The 18,001-nt window shown below is 51.6% G+C and overlaps 1 protein-coding gene across 1 annotated transcript in view; it reads right to left on the reverse strand.

Moving 5' to 3' along the window:
- The window catches only part of MEGF6 (multiple EGF-like-domains 6), an 84,105-nt gene extending 69,438 nt beyond the window's left edge, over positions 1 to 14,667 (reverse strand). Inside the window, exons 1-3 of the mRNA XM_010005284.1 lie at positions 14,582 to 14,667; positions 11,934 to 12,062; positions 7,916 to 8,019 (exon numbers count right to left, since the gene is read on the reverse strand). Of these exons, the coding sequence (XP_010003586.1) occupies positions 7,916 to 8,019; positions 11,934 to 12,062; positions 14,582 to 14,667 (319 nt within the window). The remainder of the gene's footprint in view (positions 1 to 7,915; positions 8,020 to 11,933; positions 12,063 to 14,581) is intronic.
- Between the last annotated feature and the right edge of the window lie 3,334 nt (positions 14,668 to 18,001).

The following is an 18,001-nucleotide window of genomic DNA, read 5'->3' on the forward strand; positions in this document are numbered from 1 at the left end:
AGGGAGCAAGAAGAGCTTCACCTGTCTCCTTGGTGCAAGAGATGTCATGGTAGGACTTGGTCCAACCATTCCCACTCACCTGCCCTGAGATCCTGCTCAGCCCAGGCTGGATTTGGGACAGTCTTGGGCCAGGAGCAGCAGCAGGACTGATGTGTTACAGCTGAGGCATCCCAGGAAGGAAAGCACTGTTTAAAGGTCAGGGTAGAGGGTTTTCAAGGATTTCATGTGGTCAAGAACAAGCCTGAGATGATTCAGCCTGACTCCAGAGTCCTGCACCCTGAATTTAGCAATTCCTCACCCTAAACTCACTTCACATGGGAAAACCACACAGCAGCATCTCCTGCATGAGGTTTACCCGGGCTCAGGGGTGCAGACAGACTAAATAAATGATCCTCACTGGCCTGAGTTTTCCCCACACGCTCCATCTGTAACGTTTCCCTCTTATTTGCAACTTGGGAGCCCCCAGTTTCTCTTCATTCCAGCTAAAGCTGTAACTAATTAGTAACAGAAGAAGCAGGTTTGTGATTACACATGTCATTTTGTGTCATTACAACTGAGGAGGAAAGGCACCCCGTGCAGGCTTCAAAAATGGCTCCAAAATACTTGGCACAAAACACTCTGTGCCAACTCCAACACACCTATTGTGCATTCAGAAGAAAAAGGAACCACAGATGGAAACAGTGCAAGGAAGTGTTTGCATTTGTTGGGCAGATTGGCAGGACATTTCATGAACATCAGAAGATAAAGGCACAACATCACCAAAGCATTTTTGAAGGTAGTTTGGAATTTTGAGACATAAACACAGAATCAGGGATGGGAAAGAGGAGGTGCTGCCTCTGCATAAAGGAAGCCCAGAGCCTGGGGGTGTCAGTGAAGAGACCCTTCCCTCCCAATACAGTCTGTGGGAAGCTGCACAGAGGGAATCACGTGTTGAGGTACCAGCATCCCCTAAACCAAAGGTGACTGGGGCAGCAAGGGCAGGTTCTCACCCCACGCTGCTCTCTGAGTAACAAAGGGGACATGGTCAGCACAGGGCAGATTCCCATCCTCACATCTCCTGGATGCTGGAAGGTTTCACCAGCTGCACAAAGCTCACCAGCCAGGAAGCTGCCTGGAGTACCCTGCCCCTGAAGAGTGTTTGGAGAGACACAGAGAGAGACACAGACCAGCAGGTTGTTCTGGGGCTCAGGGAGAGTCAGACCCGGCGGTGCCCAAACCCTGCCAGGTGTTCACACAGCACTGACCACAGCACAGCCAGCTGCAGCCTCCAGCCACATGGAAAACTAACAGCTACCTCTCCCACCCTTCTCCTCCTACCACTGAATCCTCCTTATTGCCAATCTTGGCTCTATTCTTTTCCTACACAAACCCTGACTTCCTAATTCCCCCCCCTCAGCTCACCCCTGGCTCTGCCTCTCTCAGCGCTTCCCACCCAGGCCACAATTAAGGAGGTTTTGGTGAATATTTTGCACATTTGCCACCAAAACACACACTCTCCCCAGGCAGAGCTACGTACCTGCTGTCAGGATGTTTTCTCTCACATTTCTTTTGCAACACAGCCCCCTGAGCCCAGCTGTGGGGCTGTGCAGGAGCTCCCTTGGCAGCTGCCCCAGCTCTCCAGCCTGGGACAAAACGCCAGCCCCTCCCAAACCCTCTCTCACCAATATCCCAGCTCCCCAGACTTTGCACCTTAGATGCACTAGAGCTGAAATACTTAAGCCTCAGTGTTGGTTCTTTTAAGGACCTGATGATTTTTGAAATCCCCTCAAAAAAAAACAAGGATCATTTAGTAACAAAGGTAGTATTGAAGTCCATTCATTTACCCAAAGTAATGAAACAGTGATGAAAAGGTGTTTCAGAAAGCCAGTTATCTTCTCATCTAATGTTTTAGACACTTCTCACAGCCCTGTATCTCTGGGGACCACAGCAATCCTGGATCACTCCCATGCTGGGCTGCTGGTGCAGAGCACTGGGGGCTGGGAGGCTGCCCAGCACCCAGCTCAGCTGTGCTGCCCCTGCCATCCCTGAGCACATCCCCCCATGTGGCAAGGCAGAAGGAGCTCCTGGCAGGGAGCACTTCCTTGGCACTTCCCACCTGCAGGTAGGTGCTCCAGCCTTGGGAGAAGGGCTGACTTTGCTTCCTGCCTTTCCTTCAGGCCTCAGCTCCATTAGATGGAATTGACTGAACAGCCAGATTGCATAGTAAGGTGGTTTGGGTTTCCCTGAGTTCTTCAACTTAATCACCTAAAAATGGGAGTTTGGGGTCCCAGGAAAGCTGATCCTGGCCCCCTGGTGCCCAGTTTGCCAGGGGTGCTCAGTCCCCAGCTCAGTGAGACCCAAAGCACAACAATGGAAATTATTAGAAGCAATTGCAGGGACACAAACCAGGGATTAGAAGATCTGGGTGTTATTCTTGGCTATGTCCCAGATTTCCTGAATGAGCCGGACAATTCCCTGCTCTGTGCTTCAGGCTGGCACATACAGAGTGGAAATCATAATAACCTACTTCCCAGCCCAGGGGGGCTGAGGGGCCTGTGGGTCTCCCTCCCCTGCGCTTCCCAAGCCTTCTGCAAAGCAGCTCCTAATTCAGAGCGACAGGATTGAGTGCAAGGGAAATTTGGGAAAAGGGTGACAGCACTGTTCTGGGAAATGGGAGAGAAAGGATAAATTACAGAAAGCATCACCATCTCCTGTTGGCCAGGCTGCACACCAGCTTTTGCAAGGGTTTAGCAAGGCAGGATTCCTGGGAAGGCAGAGAGAAGAGGCTGGTCTAAGAGGGATGGGGAGCAGCACTTCTGCTACAAGGCAGAGGCTCACAGAGGGACAGCAGGGTTCTCTGCCTGGACCAGGATGGTCTCCCATGGGATTTTGTGCCCCAGGTTTAACCAGGGCAGGGCTGGATCCCAGGCGAAAGGTTCAGAAGTTCAGTCAGAGCCTTTCAGCTGACAAAACAATGAGACCTCCAGGAGCCAAGAGGTGATGCACAAAGGAAAGTCAGCCTAATAGGGAAATTAAATTGTTAACCCAACACATTTCCTGCCGAGCCTCCCGACCTGCAGCCCAGCCCAGGGAGCTGCTCCTGTGCCTGCCCCTGCCCGGGGCACCCTGCCCTGCTCAGCCAGGAGATGCTGGAGCTGAGCAGAGCTGGCAGGAGGAGACGTGGTTCAGCGCAGGGTAACTCACTCTGGAGCCTTTTAATAGGCCATTTGTGACTAATAAAAGTTTTGCTTTTAATGAGGTGATTAAAATTCAGCTGCTTTCTGCTCAAGCCCTTGGGGATGCTCAGAGGGGTTTTCATTGTGTCTCATACTCCAGTACTTCCTCCCACCTCCTCAACAAATGAACATTAATTCTCCCTCTTTACCCAGGGCCAGGCTCTGCCTCTACCTTAGCTAAAAATCAGAGCAAATCATGATCCTAACGAGGTTTGGATAAAAATTCAGGATGAAGACAACCAGGGACAGCAGGAGCTGCCTGGCCACACAGCCACACGATGGCCAGAGCTGCCTAAACCACTCCTTGGCTGGGCTGTGCTCTCCTAGGTGTTCCATTTCTTAGAGCTAGCCCATTAAAAACCAATTGGGGTCTGTCCAGCCCCCTCCCCAGCTGCAGCCCCCTCCCTGCTTGGCCCCACTGCTGCTCCAGCCCCAGCAAAGAGCCTGTGGGCAGGGCTGAGCTGGCACCAGCCCTCCTGCATGGCTCACAGGTCACACTGCAGCCATGGCAAGGTTGCTGGTGCTACATCTTCTCATAAAGGTCTCCTCTTTAGCCTCTTCCATACTTGTTGCTCTCCTCAGTGCCTTTCTGCCTCATCATGTCGTTCTGGCCCAAGGACACAGAGACAACATCTGCAGCTGAGCTCCAGCTCCTCCGTGCAGACCAAGAGCTGTAGACTTGGTGGGGCTTAGCTTTTCAACATCTCAAGCTGAAAATAGAGATCCTGGGGATTACCAGACATGCAGGCCCCTTGTCCTAATCAGCAAGGGCTTTAACTGTGTTATTGAACCCATGTGGAATTTAAGTAGCATCTCAGAGGCCACTTGAAACTGAGAAGCTTAGTCTGAAAATCAATCTATCAGTAGCCAGGCAGGAAAAGGACTTGATGCCATGCTAAAAATGCAGAGGGTGTCTTGACTTCTGACCCTTTTCCTTCCCAACCAGGTCTGAGAAGATAAATGGTCCAGGACAGAGGGCAATGGACCTGCAACAAGCTCCCCCACTTCTGCTACCAGCAGAGGAGAGGGGACAAAAAGCAGGCAGGCTGCAAGGGAAGCTGGCATCTGCCTTTACAAGGTGAGACCTGACAGCTCCAGGGGCTGCTCTGAGCAAGTCCAGCTGTCACAATTTCAAATGGCACAGTAGGAGAGGAACAAAGGAATCAAATATTCTGTGAGACTCGTGAGGTCTCTGTGGAGCCTTTAGTCTCTGGCCTGTTTGGCCTCGGTGCTGTTTTACAGGGTGTTTCTATGACATGTTCCATCTCTTGCCAAGCTTCTTGCTCCCAGCAGAGCCCCCGGGCTCTGAGTCCCCCCAGCTCTGCACTGGCCACTTCCTCCCCTGCAAGTGCTGAGAGACACAAACCTGCACGTGAGGAAAAGGAGCTTCTGCCCCAGCCTGGGCACACGCCGGGTCCCCTCAACACAGGGGCTGCCACGGGGCAGGGTCTCTCATTCCAGGCACCAGTGCAGGGTTTGAGAGCCCCAACAGCTCCACCCAACTGGTACCCACAAGGGTGCTGGGACCTCCCAGTTCATCATGCTGTCAAACAGCACTGCCAAGGGTCAGAGTCTCACACCCAAGCACGATGGAAGCAGCTGCACCCCAGTCAACAGTGGCAAAAACATCCCCTAATAAAACATCCCGTGGCTTGGCTTGCTTTTTTTTTTCCAAAAGAAGTGATGAGCAGGCCAGCATTTGGAGCAGAGGGAGCCCTGCAGGGAAGAGATGCCAGCCTTTGAGGGAAAGCAGGATAAGAAGCCCTTTCTGGAGTGATTCTACTGCAGGGTGTCCAACAGCTCTAATTAAGCTGTCAACAGCACCAGCCTTCCCCACCTTTGTGCTCCTGGAACAGGATCAGTGATAGGAAGACAGATAGGAAGGGCCACAAATCCTGTTGACACATTTTGGCAGAGCTTGGTTGCACTTCAGCAGAGCTGTGCCAGTGGGTGCAGGGCCACTCGTGATGGCCATGGATGAAGCAGAATATCCCCTAACAATGCAACACCCTGGCTGGGCTTCCCTGAGGCAGCACATTTATCTCACTCAAGATGCTCACCAGCCAAAGGTCACATCCCACCTCCAAACCCCACCAGCAGCTTGGCAGCAGTTTCTGCTGAATTTTTGGAGCTGGTGTCAGGCTGTTTTGGCAGAGAGCACCAGGGCTGGCTGTCCCTTGGGGCTGCTAAAAGGAGACAACAAACACACAAGCTGCCCATCCCAGGAATATTATTCCAGATGCTTTGAGCGCCCAGGGCAGACGGATGGAGAGAGTTGGGGGACAATGACCAGAACAGTCCAGCAGCCACCAGAGCAGGGGTGGAGGTGGATCTGCAGGTAACCAGGCTCAGGGCACCTTCCTGGCCTCCATCTGCACCTTCATGCCCTTCCTGCTAAGATGCCACTGAACTGAGCATGTCACCCTCTTTCTCACTCTGAAATAACAGAGGTGGGAGCAAGGACTTGGTAACCTGCTCTTCAGCTCAGACTCCAGCTGCAAAACATCTACTGGCTTTCCTGCTCTTGGGAATAATGCACAGAAAACAGGAGCCATTTATAGGAGAGCAGCAGGAACTACTGGCTTGTGCATGACAAGGGAGCAAACCCCCCCAGTTTGCCCAGCCCTGCAGCAGTAAATTTCAAATGAATAGGGACAGGCAAGGTATCCTGTCTCCTAAAGAGCTGGACCTCCCTCTCTTTAACCCCAGAGGGACCCTGCAGGGAGCAGCCTGTGCAGCCCCAGGGCTGGTCCAGGTGCTGAGGGTGCTGAGTTAGGAGGGTGCCCTGAGCAGCTTTATTTCCTTCTCTCTGCCTCCTTCCGGGCTGGAATGACTCACTTCCTTGGCAGGAAAAATCAGTACAGGACACACTTTTCTGAGTTCATCCGAGGTTATTATCTGCTCACTGACAGTGGTTATTAGGCACCCGTGGAGTTTCCTCTGGCACAGTGGGGTTGCTCTCCTGTATTGCAGGAATTTGAATGGGAAGAATGAAGATTGGTTGCCAGACACACCTTTTTTTTTTCTCTCTCTCTTTTTTAAACCTTTGCTTTCAGCATCAAAGCACAGGGAAGGTGTCTGCAGCCCCTTGCAGAACAAAAGATGAGCAGCCGTGGGAGACTTTTTCCTACACTGTAGGTCAATTACAATCAAAATGGCCTGTACAATGGGGCTGGGCACAGCCAGCTTTCATTCCCTCCATGGCAAGGCAGGATGGATCCCAAAGGCTTTGTTGGTTTGCCTGCCTACTGCTTCAAAGGAAAGCTGCTTTTCTCTGGCGAGGGCAGGAGAGCAGCTCCAAAGCCTAATTCTGAGCAGATCAGAGCTCCATTATGCAGCCAGGCAGAGAATTAATAATAAACCCCAGGGAGCGTGTGCTGTCCTGCCTTGATGGTGACATTTATTTCTACACATATGCTCAGATCAACCTCTGTTTGGTTCTGGAGAGGGTTTTACTTTGCTCTCAACATCTCAAAAGCAAAGTTTGAAATTAAATATTTCCCCAGCTGGATGTGGCTGCAAGAGCTCAGGGGAAGGAGCTGGGAGTTAAGCAGCATCTGCCTCCCGTGTCAAGCAGGGCAGCTTGGAGGGGGAGGCAGGAATATGGGGCCCAGGAGGATAGTGCTGCCTCTGGCTTCTGCAATAATACCATAAAGTCATCTTAAATATTAATACTTGCACGTCCCTGGCCTGACTCGTGCAAATCTGAACACACGTTGCAGGGTCCCTGCACAGCTGGGAAGGAGATACTCCCATGCCTGTTTTGCAGAGACTTACACTAGAGCAGACACAAAAGAGGAGGAAAGCCAGGCACACAAGCCTAAAGCTTCAAGCTCTGGGTCTCTGCTTCCAACCCTTGTGAGTGCCACCCCCTCACCCCTGCTGGGAATTTGCTCCCTGCTCTGGGGCTGATGCTGCAACATCCCTTGCTGGATCCCACCAGGCCTGAACCTGAGTGCTCACCCTTGGCCAAAGGAGGGGGCAGACAAAGATCTCTAACTTCTGGCAGGGGTAATTTGAAGATCAACAAGCCTTAAAAATAACAGATCTAGTACCTAACACACACGTGGGCCTTTCCAAAGCAGATAAAAATCACATCCCTTTGCAAAGAAGCTGATGAACGAATCCTGCTCTCAGATGCAGTTTGGGGTGAGAAGCAGGGAAGAACATCCTCCAACAAGTGGCCACAGGCTGCCTGCTGGAGCACAGCACCCACGCCCAGCTCCTCAGCCTGTGCATAATTAGTCAAAGGCTGCCTCTTCCAAGGAAGCAATTCTCAGGAATGCTGAGTAAGAGCAACTGGCCAGCAAATCAGCCCTCCCGGCACCCCCGGTCACACTGACAGCAATTACTGGGTTTATAATGAAAAGTCCACTCAGCTTCCCAGAAACTCTGCCAATGGCATAATTTAAAACAACATTTTGGGCTTGATTTTCAGCATTCAGCAGCATTTGGCAACTGCATAAACGGAAACGACTCTGCCCAGCCTGTCGTGCTGCAACAAGGACATTCCCCCAGCCCAGAGAGCAACCCAGGCCAGAGCAGAGCCCTCCTGACACAGAGCTGCAGCCAGGGAGGAATGAAAAATAAAAAAAACAGAAGCAAACAGCAACAACAACAGAAGCCAGTTCTTCTAAAAGGTGTGTTGACAGCATTTCCCCCAGGATTTGTAAGGAGAACCCCCAGCCCAAGACACTCACGGTAGAAGCAGCCGCTGTCACCTTCGCGCTGGGACCAGCCCGGGCAGCACCTGTAGATGGTCTGGGTGCTCCCCTGGTGCCTGTAGCCCGGGTAGTACACAGTGCTGAAACACAGCAAAACAAACCCCCCCCCGGGGCAGTGTTAATTCCTGTAGGACAGGGAAGCTGGAAGAACAGGGTTGTGATTTCACCAGGGATGCAGGTAAAACGAGGAGTCTGGTTTTCAAGTGCACTGACATTTTTTTCCACCTGGTCTAGCAGTGATCACTGAGGCTAAGAAAATACTTCTTAATTTACTTTAATTGGGAACATGAGTGTCCAGGTCCTCATAACACCCCTGGCTCTTTTCTCCTTTTCTAAACTATTTCACAGCTCTGAGCTTCTCTCTTAAACTACTTGTTAGTAACTGAAATTTAAATTCAAAATGCAAGAGGCATTTCCCTGCAGAGTTAGTGAGCAGGAGCAGGTATGTTCAAGGGGCTGGAGGGCTACAAAATTGTCAGAATCCTGATGGGAATACCAAGCTCCTCAAAAAGCTCTCCATGCAGTTGTGTTTTACACAGCAAGGTTTCTCCAGGTCAGGGTTGGCAGAAGGGGTTCCCTGATGGAAAGGGCTTTTCCCTCCTCAGTCCTACAGCTGCACCCCCCAAGAACCCTCAGCTGCATGAGACCAGCCATGGCACCCGTGTCACCACACCTCTGCCACCTTCCAGGAAAAGCCAGAAGCCCAGGGCAGTGCTGGGAGGTGACAATGGCCACCTCACCAGGAGCAGTGGCCACAGCCCCATCCCTCAGCAGGGCTGGGGATGCTGCTCTCAGGTAGAGGCTGAAGGTCCCTTTAACAACTCCCACTAGTTAGTTCCAGGGTGGGAGCTGGGGCAGTAAAGCAGGGATTGATCTGAAGCACAAATAAATACAAGGGACACTTCTTTCCTGGAAATCTGACGTTGTGTATCCGTGAAAACTGAGACACAGATAAAACTTTTGAAGTCAATTTTTAGAAAGCTCCTTTGGCAGAACATGAAACTGCCCCAGCAAAGCAAATCAGACAAACAACAACAAATATTTGGCACAGCAGATGTGTTGTACGTGTCCACTGAAAATATTTACCCCAACTCAGCCTAGTTGTTTGATTTTGCCTGAATGGTTCTACAAAACCCCCTAAATAACAGTGAACCATTAGTTCCTGGGAAGGAAATCTCTGGCTGCTCTTCTGTGCCAACCAGCACATGGGAGCACAGCTGAGAAAAATAAAAGCAGATACATGGGTTTTTTGTATGAGTTGTTAACAAATTATGAAGGAAACTCTTGTCTTCCAGAAGCAGCTGAGAAAGCAATTTACAGTCACTCCAGCATCTGAAGTTCAGTGGAGATCCATCTGGATCCTCTTGGTATCAGGAGCCATCTCCCAGCCCAGGGCATGTTATGAAGCACAAGAGGACACAATGGGTGCAAAGTGCTGGTAACTGCAGGGGCTATTCTGGAAAACACCTTCCTTTCCATCCAAAAGGAGAAAGCCTGCACAGCAGCAAGAAGCCTGTTCCACCTGCCCTGCCTCAGCTCAGCCAGGAGGAGGAAAAGATATTCCAAGAAACAGTAAATGCAGGACAGTTCAAGACTAATCTCAGGGCTCCTTTCTGCACCCAGCAGCACCCTGAGCAACCTCATCTCCATGAATCTTGGTGGGCTCCATCAGACACTTCAGATCCTTAAGTCAGCCCAAGTGGGTTCTCAAGGAGATGCAAATATTTTGACAGCCCCAGTTGCCTGTGGGGATCTGGATGCTGCAGGCTGGAAAGAACTGCAGAGGAGATACTTTATCTTCAGTGTTTTTGTTTTCTTTTTTGTTTTAAGGAGTCCCTGGCACAGAAAATGTTGAATGAGCCAGAACTAATGGAACCCAGGCTTAAAAATCCTGCTGTGTCCTGCTGCTGGAAAATCCACTTTCAATCCTTCTGGGACAGAGTCATCATTCCTCCAGGTTTTGTTACTAAGGGCTGAGAAAAAAACACCTTCTGCTGTGGGCTGATTCAGGAAGGTGACACAGGCAGCACAAGCATCCCTTTCCCAAAGGGAAGCACAGCCCACGGGGTGCTCAGCTCATCTGCTGAGGAGCAAGGCCAGTGTTCTGGGGCTGTGGAGGAAGGTTTGCTCTGATTTTCAGTAGGTGCAGCAACCCAGCACCCTCAGCACAGCCACAAGTCTAAAAACAAATGCCCTGGCCATGCACAGGCTCAGCTGCCCCATCCCCAGCTCACCTAAAAAGCTCCCATCCTTGCCAGGAGCACTTAGAGCTCAGATGAAATGATGGGACTGCAGCAGCAGCTGCAGCAGCCCAGGCTCCCCTGGGAAGTGCAGGGAATCAGCTCAGGATGATGAGCCCCTCACGTCTCAGCCCCCACAGCACCCAGTGCTGCACCAGGAGGGGCAGATGCTGGATTTTCTTGTGTCCATGAAGCCCTGAGGGCAATTTCAGGGCAGCCCCGTGTTGCTGTGCTGGAAACCCCAAAGAGGAGTTTAGAGTGAGGAGACATAGGGTGAAATCTTGCCTGAGAAACTTTTTGCTGATAGTTCTTTTACTGTACTTGTTTCTACAATCCCCTGGGTAAAATCCCTCCCAGCACCTCTAGGTTTCACCTCTGCATTTTCTCCAGGAGCAGGTTTAGCACTAGGCTGTTCTGATCTTTATAATGAAGGATGACTGAGATTTTTTTCACTTCAGTTCCTTGAATTACGGTGTCAGAACCAGACAGTAGAGCACCAAAGGGACAGCTGGGCCTGGAGTGTTCCCACTCTTTGAAGTGGAAGCAGACAAGGCACCTACCATTTCAAAGTCCTGTCTTAAAACACTGTCAAAAGATGGACTCTGTTTGCTCCATTATTACCACTACACAGATATCATCACCAGGATAATTACTGGCAATTACAGGTTAGGAGGAATTCCTAGAGTCAGGACTTAAAAGCTGCCTCTAGTCCAAGATGCGTCTTTGAAACTGCTCCTAGCATTCTCAGTCTGTAAAGGTTTGTACCTGCCCGATGAGGCTGGAAAAGCAGATGGAGCATAGAAGGAGATTGGGCACATTGTAGTTTGGCTGCTGTGTAGGTAAGAAAAGTTCATCATTTGCACTGTTGCACATATTCACAGCCCTCCTGTGCAGCCTCTCCTTGCTTGGTCTCCCATCTCCCAGTAAAAGTCAGTCAGCAACTAAAGGGACACTACAGTTTGCTGAATATCAGTGTTACACTCAGACTAAACTCCAGCTCCTTTCCTGCACGTACAAGCCTCACTCCATGGAGCTGGACACTCTTCTAGCCTGGGCCTGAGCACAGTCCTGCTCATGGTGTGAAAGGAAGCTGAGGAGCTGCCAATCACCACCACTGCAGTCACACACCCTCACAGAGCATCACTTGCACAGTGGCCACATGTCTCTATTTATTTGTTTTTAGACTGTGCACAATAAGCCCCCCGGGGACCCAGCTCCTGCCTTCAGCTCTGTGAAACCTCATAGAGGCACTGAGATGCCTCTGCTTTGAAGCAGAGACACCTAAAGATACAGGAATAATTCACATGCTGTGATGAAGTGTTTTTATTCCTGTGGCATGTTCATAGGGAACAGATGCAACCCCCTGTCAGAAGAGTGGGAACAGCCACCCACAGCTGAGCTGCTTCAGAGCTTCTTGTTGGGAATTCCTGAACAGCTTAAAGACCTTTAGTGTCACAAAAATGCCAGGTAGGGTCAGAAACCCCTCCAGCTAGAGGCACATAATGTTTACAACTCTCTCATAGCCTCTTGGCTTCAGCCACAAAAAAATACCTCATAAAACAGCTCAACTGTTCACAGCTGATGCGCGCGCTCGGAGCCACCGCCCTGCACGTCACCCCCCGCTCCCATCAACCCCCAGTCCAGCTGCTTTGCTGCCCTCAGCCCAGCTCAGCAGAAGGCCAGGCACCAGGCTCTGGTTCTACTGCATCTTTCAGCAGACAAGGAGCAAACCAGGCAGGGGGAGGGACACGTACCTGCGCTCGTAGCCCGGGCACCAGCGCCGAGCTCCGCAGTCCTGCCCCCAGCCCCGGCGGGTGAGCGCCCGGGCGCGCGGCGGCCGCTGCCCCACCATCACCAGTCCCTGCTGGGCACAGACGTTGGGCCTGGCACGAGAAACAGAGAGATGAGGGGGGCTACACACACCCAGGGGGGTTGCACACACCCAGGGGGGCTGCGGGGATCCCGTCCTGCAAAAGGCACCAGCTCCGGGCAACTTCAGCTCCTCAAAGGGCGAGCAGGAGGATGGGACACCAGGCACAACCTTTGCCTGCTCCATTCATTAAGTTGGTGCAGGGAACCTGCCAGGTCTGCCAGCCATAAGCAGTTGTTGAGTGCAGCCTCTTCACCTCCCCCAGAACCTCTTGGATTTGGTGCTTTCGTGGACAGACAGTGTGACAACAGCACCAGGAGAACACCCAGCACAAAAACATCACCTGCATTGCTCAGAAGCACATCGTGAGGCCTTGGTGAATCAGTTAAACCCTGGAGAACTACAAAGTGAACATCAGGAATCCCTGTTTACAGGTGGGAAATTGCTACACGTAGAGAGGACCCATTGAGTAACCCCACACTGTGAGTTGGTGGCAGGCATGGGCAGCCCCCCCAGCCAGGACCCCCTCCTGGAGCCCCCAGAGCTGCAGCCCATGATGAGGCTCCAACACATGACACAAACCTGGACCAACCTCCTTCCTAACTCTGCACCCCAGCAAACTGCAGTGGGATGGGGAACCTGCTGCATTTCATCCCTCTGGGTCCTGGGACTCTCCATAACCCACTTGAAAAATGCAGAAATTACTTTTCCACTGGTAAGTTAAGGCTAATTTTTAGCCTTAAAACAGAGAGGATGGATCAGAAAAAAGGCAGCAGCCTACACGGTCTGGCTGCACAATAACTTCTATATATCCACCCTCATTTAATGAAGAATACATCTGCTTTCTTTGCACCTATGGGAATACTTTCCTGGCTATGGTCATTGCAAACACCAGTGGTATCTGCATCCTCTGACCATGTCTGGGAAAAAAATATTGTGTCACTAGAAATGACACATCATTTTACTAATACTTCTTAAAATCAAAATTCAGTTTGCTGTCCTAGATGCTTTCTCACTCGTTCAGAGCCAAGAGCTGCAAGAAGCCAGTAAATAAAGTTAGTATGTATAATTCAGTAAAGGAAATCAGGAAAATTCCTTTTGCAGTTTATTTCTTTTCTAATCCCAACTCTCTTTCACCAAATATGAGTCAGAAGTTTTAACTGAGAATGAAGAGGGGAACATTTGCCTCTGCCTTAACAAGTCATGAGCCATTTGTTATTTGAGACTGTTTCTGTTGCTTCCAGTTCTTCAAAAGGAACTGAGAGTTCTGACAAAAATGCTTTCTATGAAAGAAGTGAAGCTGAATAACTGGAAGGTGGTGAAGCATGGAGATTGCAGCTGGCACCTGGAGGCAGCAGGACCTTCCATCCCGCCGCTGGCCCAGCAAGCCTGGCAGTGCCTCTGGGATTAATGGCATGTGTCCTTCCCCCTCTGGCTCTGCTGGAAAACCTCCACATGTGGCCACTGCCGAGCTCTTGGGCTTGCAAAGCTCCACACACATCACTTCACCAGTACAACAGCCTCAGTGCTAATGGTGGCTGCCAGAGAGGCAGTTTTATTCCCTGAGACTGTTCACACAGACCTGGAGAGCTGCAGGCTGATGGGAAGGGCAGTATTTCCTAACCTCCTGGACCTCCTCTGCCATTAGCCTGCAGGCACCTCACCTCCCCCAAAAAAGGACTGAAAGGGACCACAAGGGCAAGGCTGGCAGCAGCACCTTTCTGGTGCCATTTGTTACAGCAAAGAAGGGTTCCTGTGTGCCCCCAGCGTGGCTGGGCAGCAGCAGCAGCCCCACAGGAGCTGCCAGGCCCTGGCATTCTCTTTTCTCTGACACTCTGGCACACAGCTCAGCTCTAGTGGCTCATCCAAGAAGCCCTAAAAGTACTTGTCAAGTCAGGAGCACAAAATCTCTGCCAGAGAGAGAGAGAAAAGGCATCTTCTTGCCAAACCTTTATCTGCTGAAAAGGCCTCCTTTGCAAGCACCAAGTCAGAGCCCCGGGAGGGCAGCTCAGAGCACACCCTGCAACACTGGGCTCATTTACAGAAAGAATGAGAGCGACCCCCCTGCACCGAGAGATCATCTTCTGGCAGGAGACCAAATTTGCAAGGAAGTTTTCCAAAGAAGCCAAATGATTCACACCAAACTGTAACTGTAAAACTTAATTAAAAAGAACAGACTCTGTGCAGCAACAGCCGAGGGGGAAGGAAACGCAGCGAGGGGCGCGTGAAGTGCAGTGAGAAATAGCAAGTCTGTGAAGAAAGCTAAAACTATATACACAGTTACCTCTTGTGCTCACACATTTCAGTTAAAAGCAGTGAGTCAGGTCCTACAAGCAAAGACTACCCAGGTTTTCAATTTTCTATTCACCTTCATGCACATCTGGTACTAGATAAAGAAAACCAGAGCAGCCTTCCCTTCCACTCCTCCCTTCACCCTTTGTTATAAAACACTCTCTTTAGCTTCTGCTTGACTGTTCCCTGCCCTACAAAACTCCTCGGTTTTATTTGTTGGTTGTTTTTCTTGCTACTTACATGTGGGGCTGCAGTTGGGTCCCAGGAGCAAGGGAAGGCACTCGCAGCAGCAGGAGCAGCGGCAGGGCCACCGCAGGCAGCTCCATCGCAGCAGCTCCTCTCCCCCACAAGGTGCTCCCAGGGGTGCCTAGGAAATCTCACAGCCTCCTCCAGCACGACTTCCGAGTTCCTGTTCCTCAAAGGAGGACACTCCTGGCTACCTCCTGATTCCAACTGGAGTGTGTCTCGTTTTCTTGCTACCAGGGCAGGCAGGAATCCTGGCAGAGGGAGCCCAGGCTGCTTCAGTCCGTGGGGAATTACCAGAGTGCAGATTGTCACAGGGTTTCTCCCCAAACCGAACCTGGCTTCTTATGCTCATTTGCTGGCAGTGAAATGTACCAAAGTGACTTTTCCTTCTGGCATTTGCTTCCTGACAAAGCCCAAAGACCCGGTGGCTCACAAGACCTGGGTTCTGTCCAGCAATTAAGCCCCATGTGGGTTTAGCTGAGTTGGAGTCACAATATAAAAATCAGCACCCGGCAAGGGAGGGGGAAAAGGAGAAGTGCTCCCCTGCACCCTGAGGAGTCCTCCTCCCAGAGGGCTTTCCCACAGGCCGGCAGAGCCTCCCCCCCCGGCAGCTCCTAAGCCATCCTGCTGCCCCAGCTCCCAGAGCTGCTCCCAGAGCTGCTCCCAGAGCTGCTCCCAGCGCCGGGATCCGGGCGCTCCTGCACAATCACACACCGGGAGCAGCTTCCCTGCATGTCAAAGGAGTAACAAAACTTTTCTCCTGCCTTTCCCAGGTCTAGCTCCTTTCCCTCACATGCTCTCTTGTTTCTTTTCTTGCTGACAGTCAGAAATCCCTCCCACCAGCTGGGTCCAACCCCGAAGAGAGGAGGGGGCAACGCAGCAGAGCAGGGTTTGTTTCTCCAGAGACAGCTCTTTTACACTGCCCAGTGTACACACCACCCAGAACCCCCTTCCCAGCAGCTTTAGAAACATCCCACAGAGGCGTGATCTCCCTATGCACTCTAATAGATAACGGAATGGAACGTTTCCCAAGGAAACTGCTGAGCATTTCCAGCAGGCAGGGACACTCTGCCCTGGGCTCTGCCCAAGTGCTGCTGAAGGAGCAGCTCCCAGGGGGGCAGATGAATACACCAGGCAAAGAGGAGTTGGGGAGCAGTATGGAATGGCTCTCTGCCTTTCCCACTGAACTCCCTGCTACACAGGGCAGCAGCACTTCCAGAGGCACTGACAAGGACTGTGCTGAAGCTGGGGACAGTTGCCAGCCCCTGTGAAATGAGAAAACAGAGAAGTGCCCCAGCCTGATTCTCAGCTGGTTCACTGCTGTTTCAAAAAAACCTGCCACGAGCATCAGGAGGTGTTGGTGCCAGTCTTGGCAGCAAAGGTGAGGGCTTGCAGAGGGCTGAGCTGCCTCCTGCCTTTCTGCCAGGGACTGGCACAAGGCAGCTGGCACAGTAGGATGGGGCAGAAGAGAACAGAGCAAGGACACTGCACTGAAACTCTCCAGCTTGAAAAACCTGCTGACAAAGTCTCTCCCCAGGGGCCAGGAGGAAGCAAATAAGCAGCTGGGCACAGCTCCAGTGCCCTGGGGAGGCCCTAGACAGACCTGATCATTGGCAAATTCCCCTTTCTGAGACAGAAGGGGGATAAGAAAGTTTGGGTTGTTTCAGTGCCTGTGCCATGTACTTATTTCACCACTGACAGACAATCATTACATCAAGACTTGAGTCACCAACAAGCAATGCCCAGAAGTTAGATGCTCCTGGAAGAAACTGAAGCAGCTGCTTTTTACACCTTAACCCTTCCAAGCTCACAGCAGCTGCATAAATCATTTGGGTCAGAGAAAAGAGGGGGTAAGAGGGGCTAACGTTTTCATTCAGAAGTGAAGTATCTGCCAAGCCTGACAGAGGGGAAGACAATGTCTTTCATTGTTCCTAGAGAAGAGCAACTCCATCAAGATGTTTTACACCGATGGAGAGAGCTCCAAGACACAGTAAATTCAGGTCTCCATTTTCCTTGTCAGGACTTAAGAAACTAGAACTTCTCTTACAGCAGGAAGCCATGAGGTTGCTCTCAGTCAGTCTTTCAGTGCCAAACCCAAACGTGTTCTTCACCTTCAACTGCTCCTCTGCTCGGGTCCTCCTTCAGCAAACACGGGGTTTGTGGTGAATCGGGACTGCCCAGGTAGAACCTCCGGGCTCCGGGGGTTCCAGCCGCTCCCAACGGGAGCGGGCAGAGCCTGGACTGTGGCTCCCTCTCCAGGACACGGCTCGTCCAGGGATGGGGATTCATCCCGGTCCAGCCACAGCTCCCCAGACCGTCTCGGGAGGCAATCCTGGCTCCCACACCGGCAGGAGACAACTTACAAGAGGCTGCAGGCTGGTCTGGCAGCGGCAGGGTCACCCCCTCATGGTGGCCATTCCCAGCAGAACGGGAGAGGAGAGAGGAGGGTCTGGTGGGAAAAGCTGTGCTTTGGGCATGGGGTGCCCTGGGAGCCAGCCTGGAGCCAGCCTGGAGCTCTTCTGTCACCCACTGTATAGAAAGCAGTGAGGCTTCCCCCTGTGAGCCAGGGCTGCAGAGGATTCCTGGAACACGTGGGAAAGGCAGATCTCTGAAACCAAACACTGTCTGTGGAGTCAATTTAATGTGTTTTCAGTTTTGTACCAATTCCCAGCACAATTGCCTGCTGAAGATGTCATCCTCTGGCTCAGGGTGAAACAGCCCTGGAAAGTGGTCAAAGATACACTACAGATCCATAAATAGTGATGATAACATCACCAATAATGCCAGAGACCACAGAAATATCAACATTCACTTGCTCTTCATTCCCTAGCATTATGTGTTCTGCACTGTGAAGTATGCTGGACGTGGCACAGGGTTTAGGGCTCTAAACTCCCAGTTCTCCCCCACTCTGTCCTTCCTGTGCTTTACCTGCCACATCACACCACACCTGGACATCTTGACCTGATGGCATTGAAAGATTTTGCACATCTGACCAAGATTTGCTTCACTGCAGCTCTGAGCAGCCTCTGGAGATCCACAAATCACTGAATCATACAACAGTTTGGGTTGGAAGGGACCTCAAAGCCCATCCAGTCCCACCCCTGCATGGGCAGGGACACCTCCCACCAGCCCAGGCTGCTCCAAGCCCCATCCAACCTGCCCTTCAACACTGCCAGGGATGGGGCAGCCACAGCTTCCCTGGGCAACCTGGGCCAGGCTCTCACCACCCTCACAGCAAAGAATTTCTTCCTAATATCCCCTCTAAATCTCTCCTCTTTCCGCTTAAAACTGTCCCCCTTGTCCTCTCCCTCCCTGCCCTTGTCCCAAGTCCCTCCCCAGCTTTCCTGGAGCCCCTTCAGGCACTGGAAGCTGCTCTAAGGTCTCCCTGGAGCCTTTTCTTCTCCAGGCTGAACA

The sequence above is a fragment of the Chaetura pelagica genome, unplaced genomic scaffold (genome assembly GCF_000747805.2).
Source record: "Chaetura pelagica isolate M959 unplaced genomic scaffold, ChaPel_1.0 scaffold159, whole genome shotgun sequence".
Taxonomy (NCBI): domain Eukaryota; kingdom Metazoa; phylum Chordata; class Aves; order Apodiformes; family Apodidae; genus Chaetura; species Chaetura pelagica.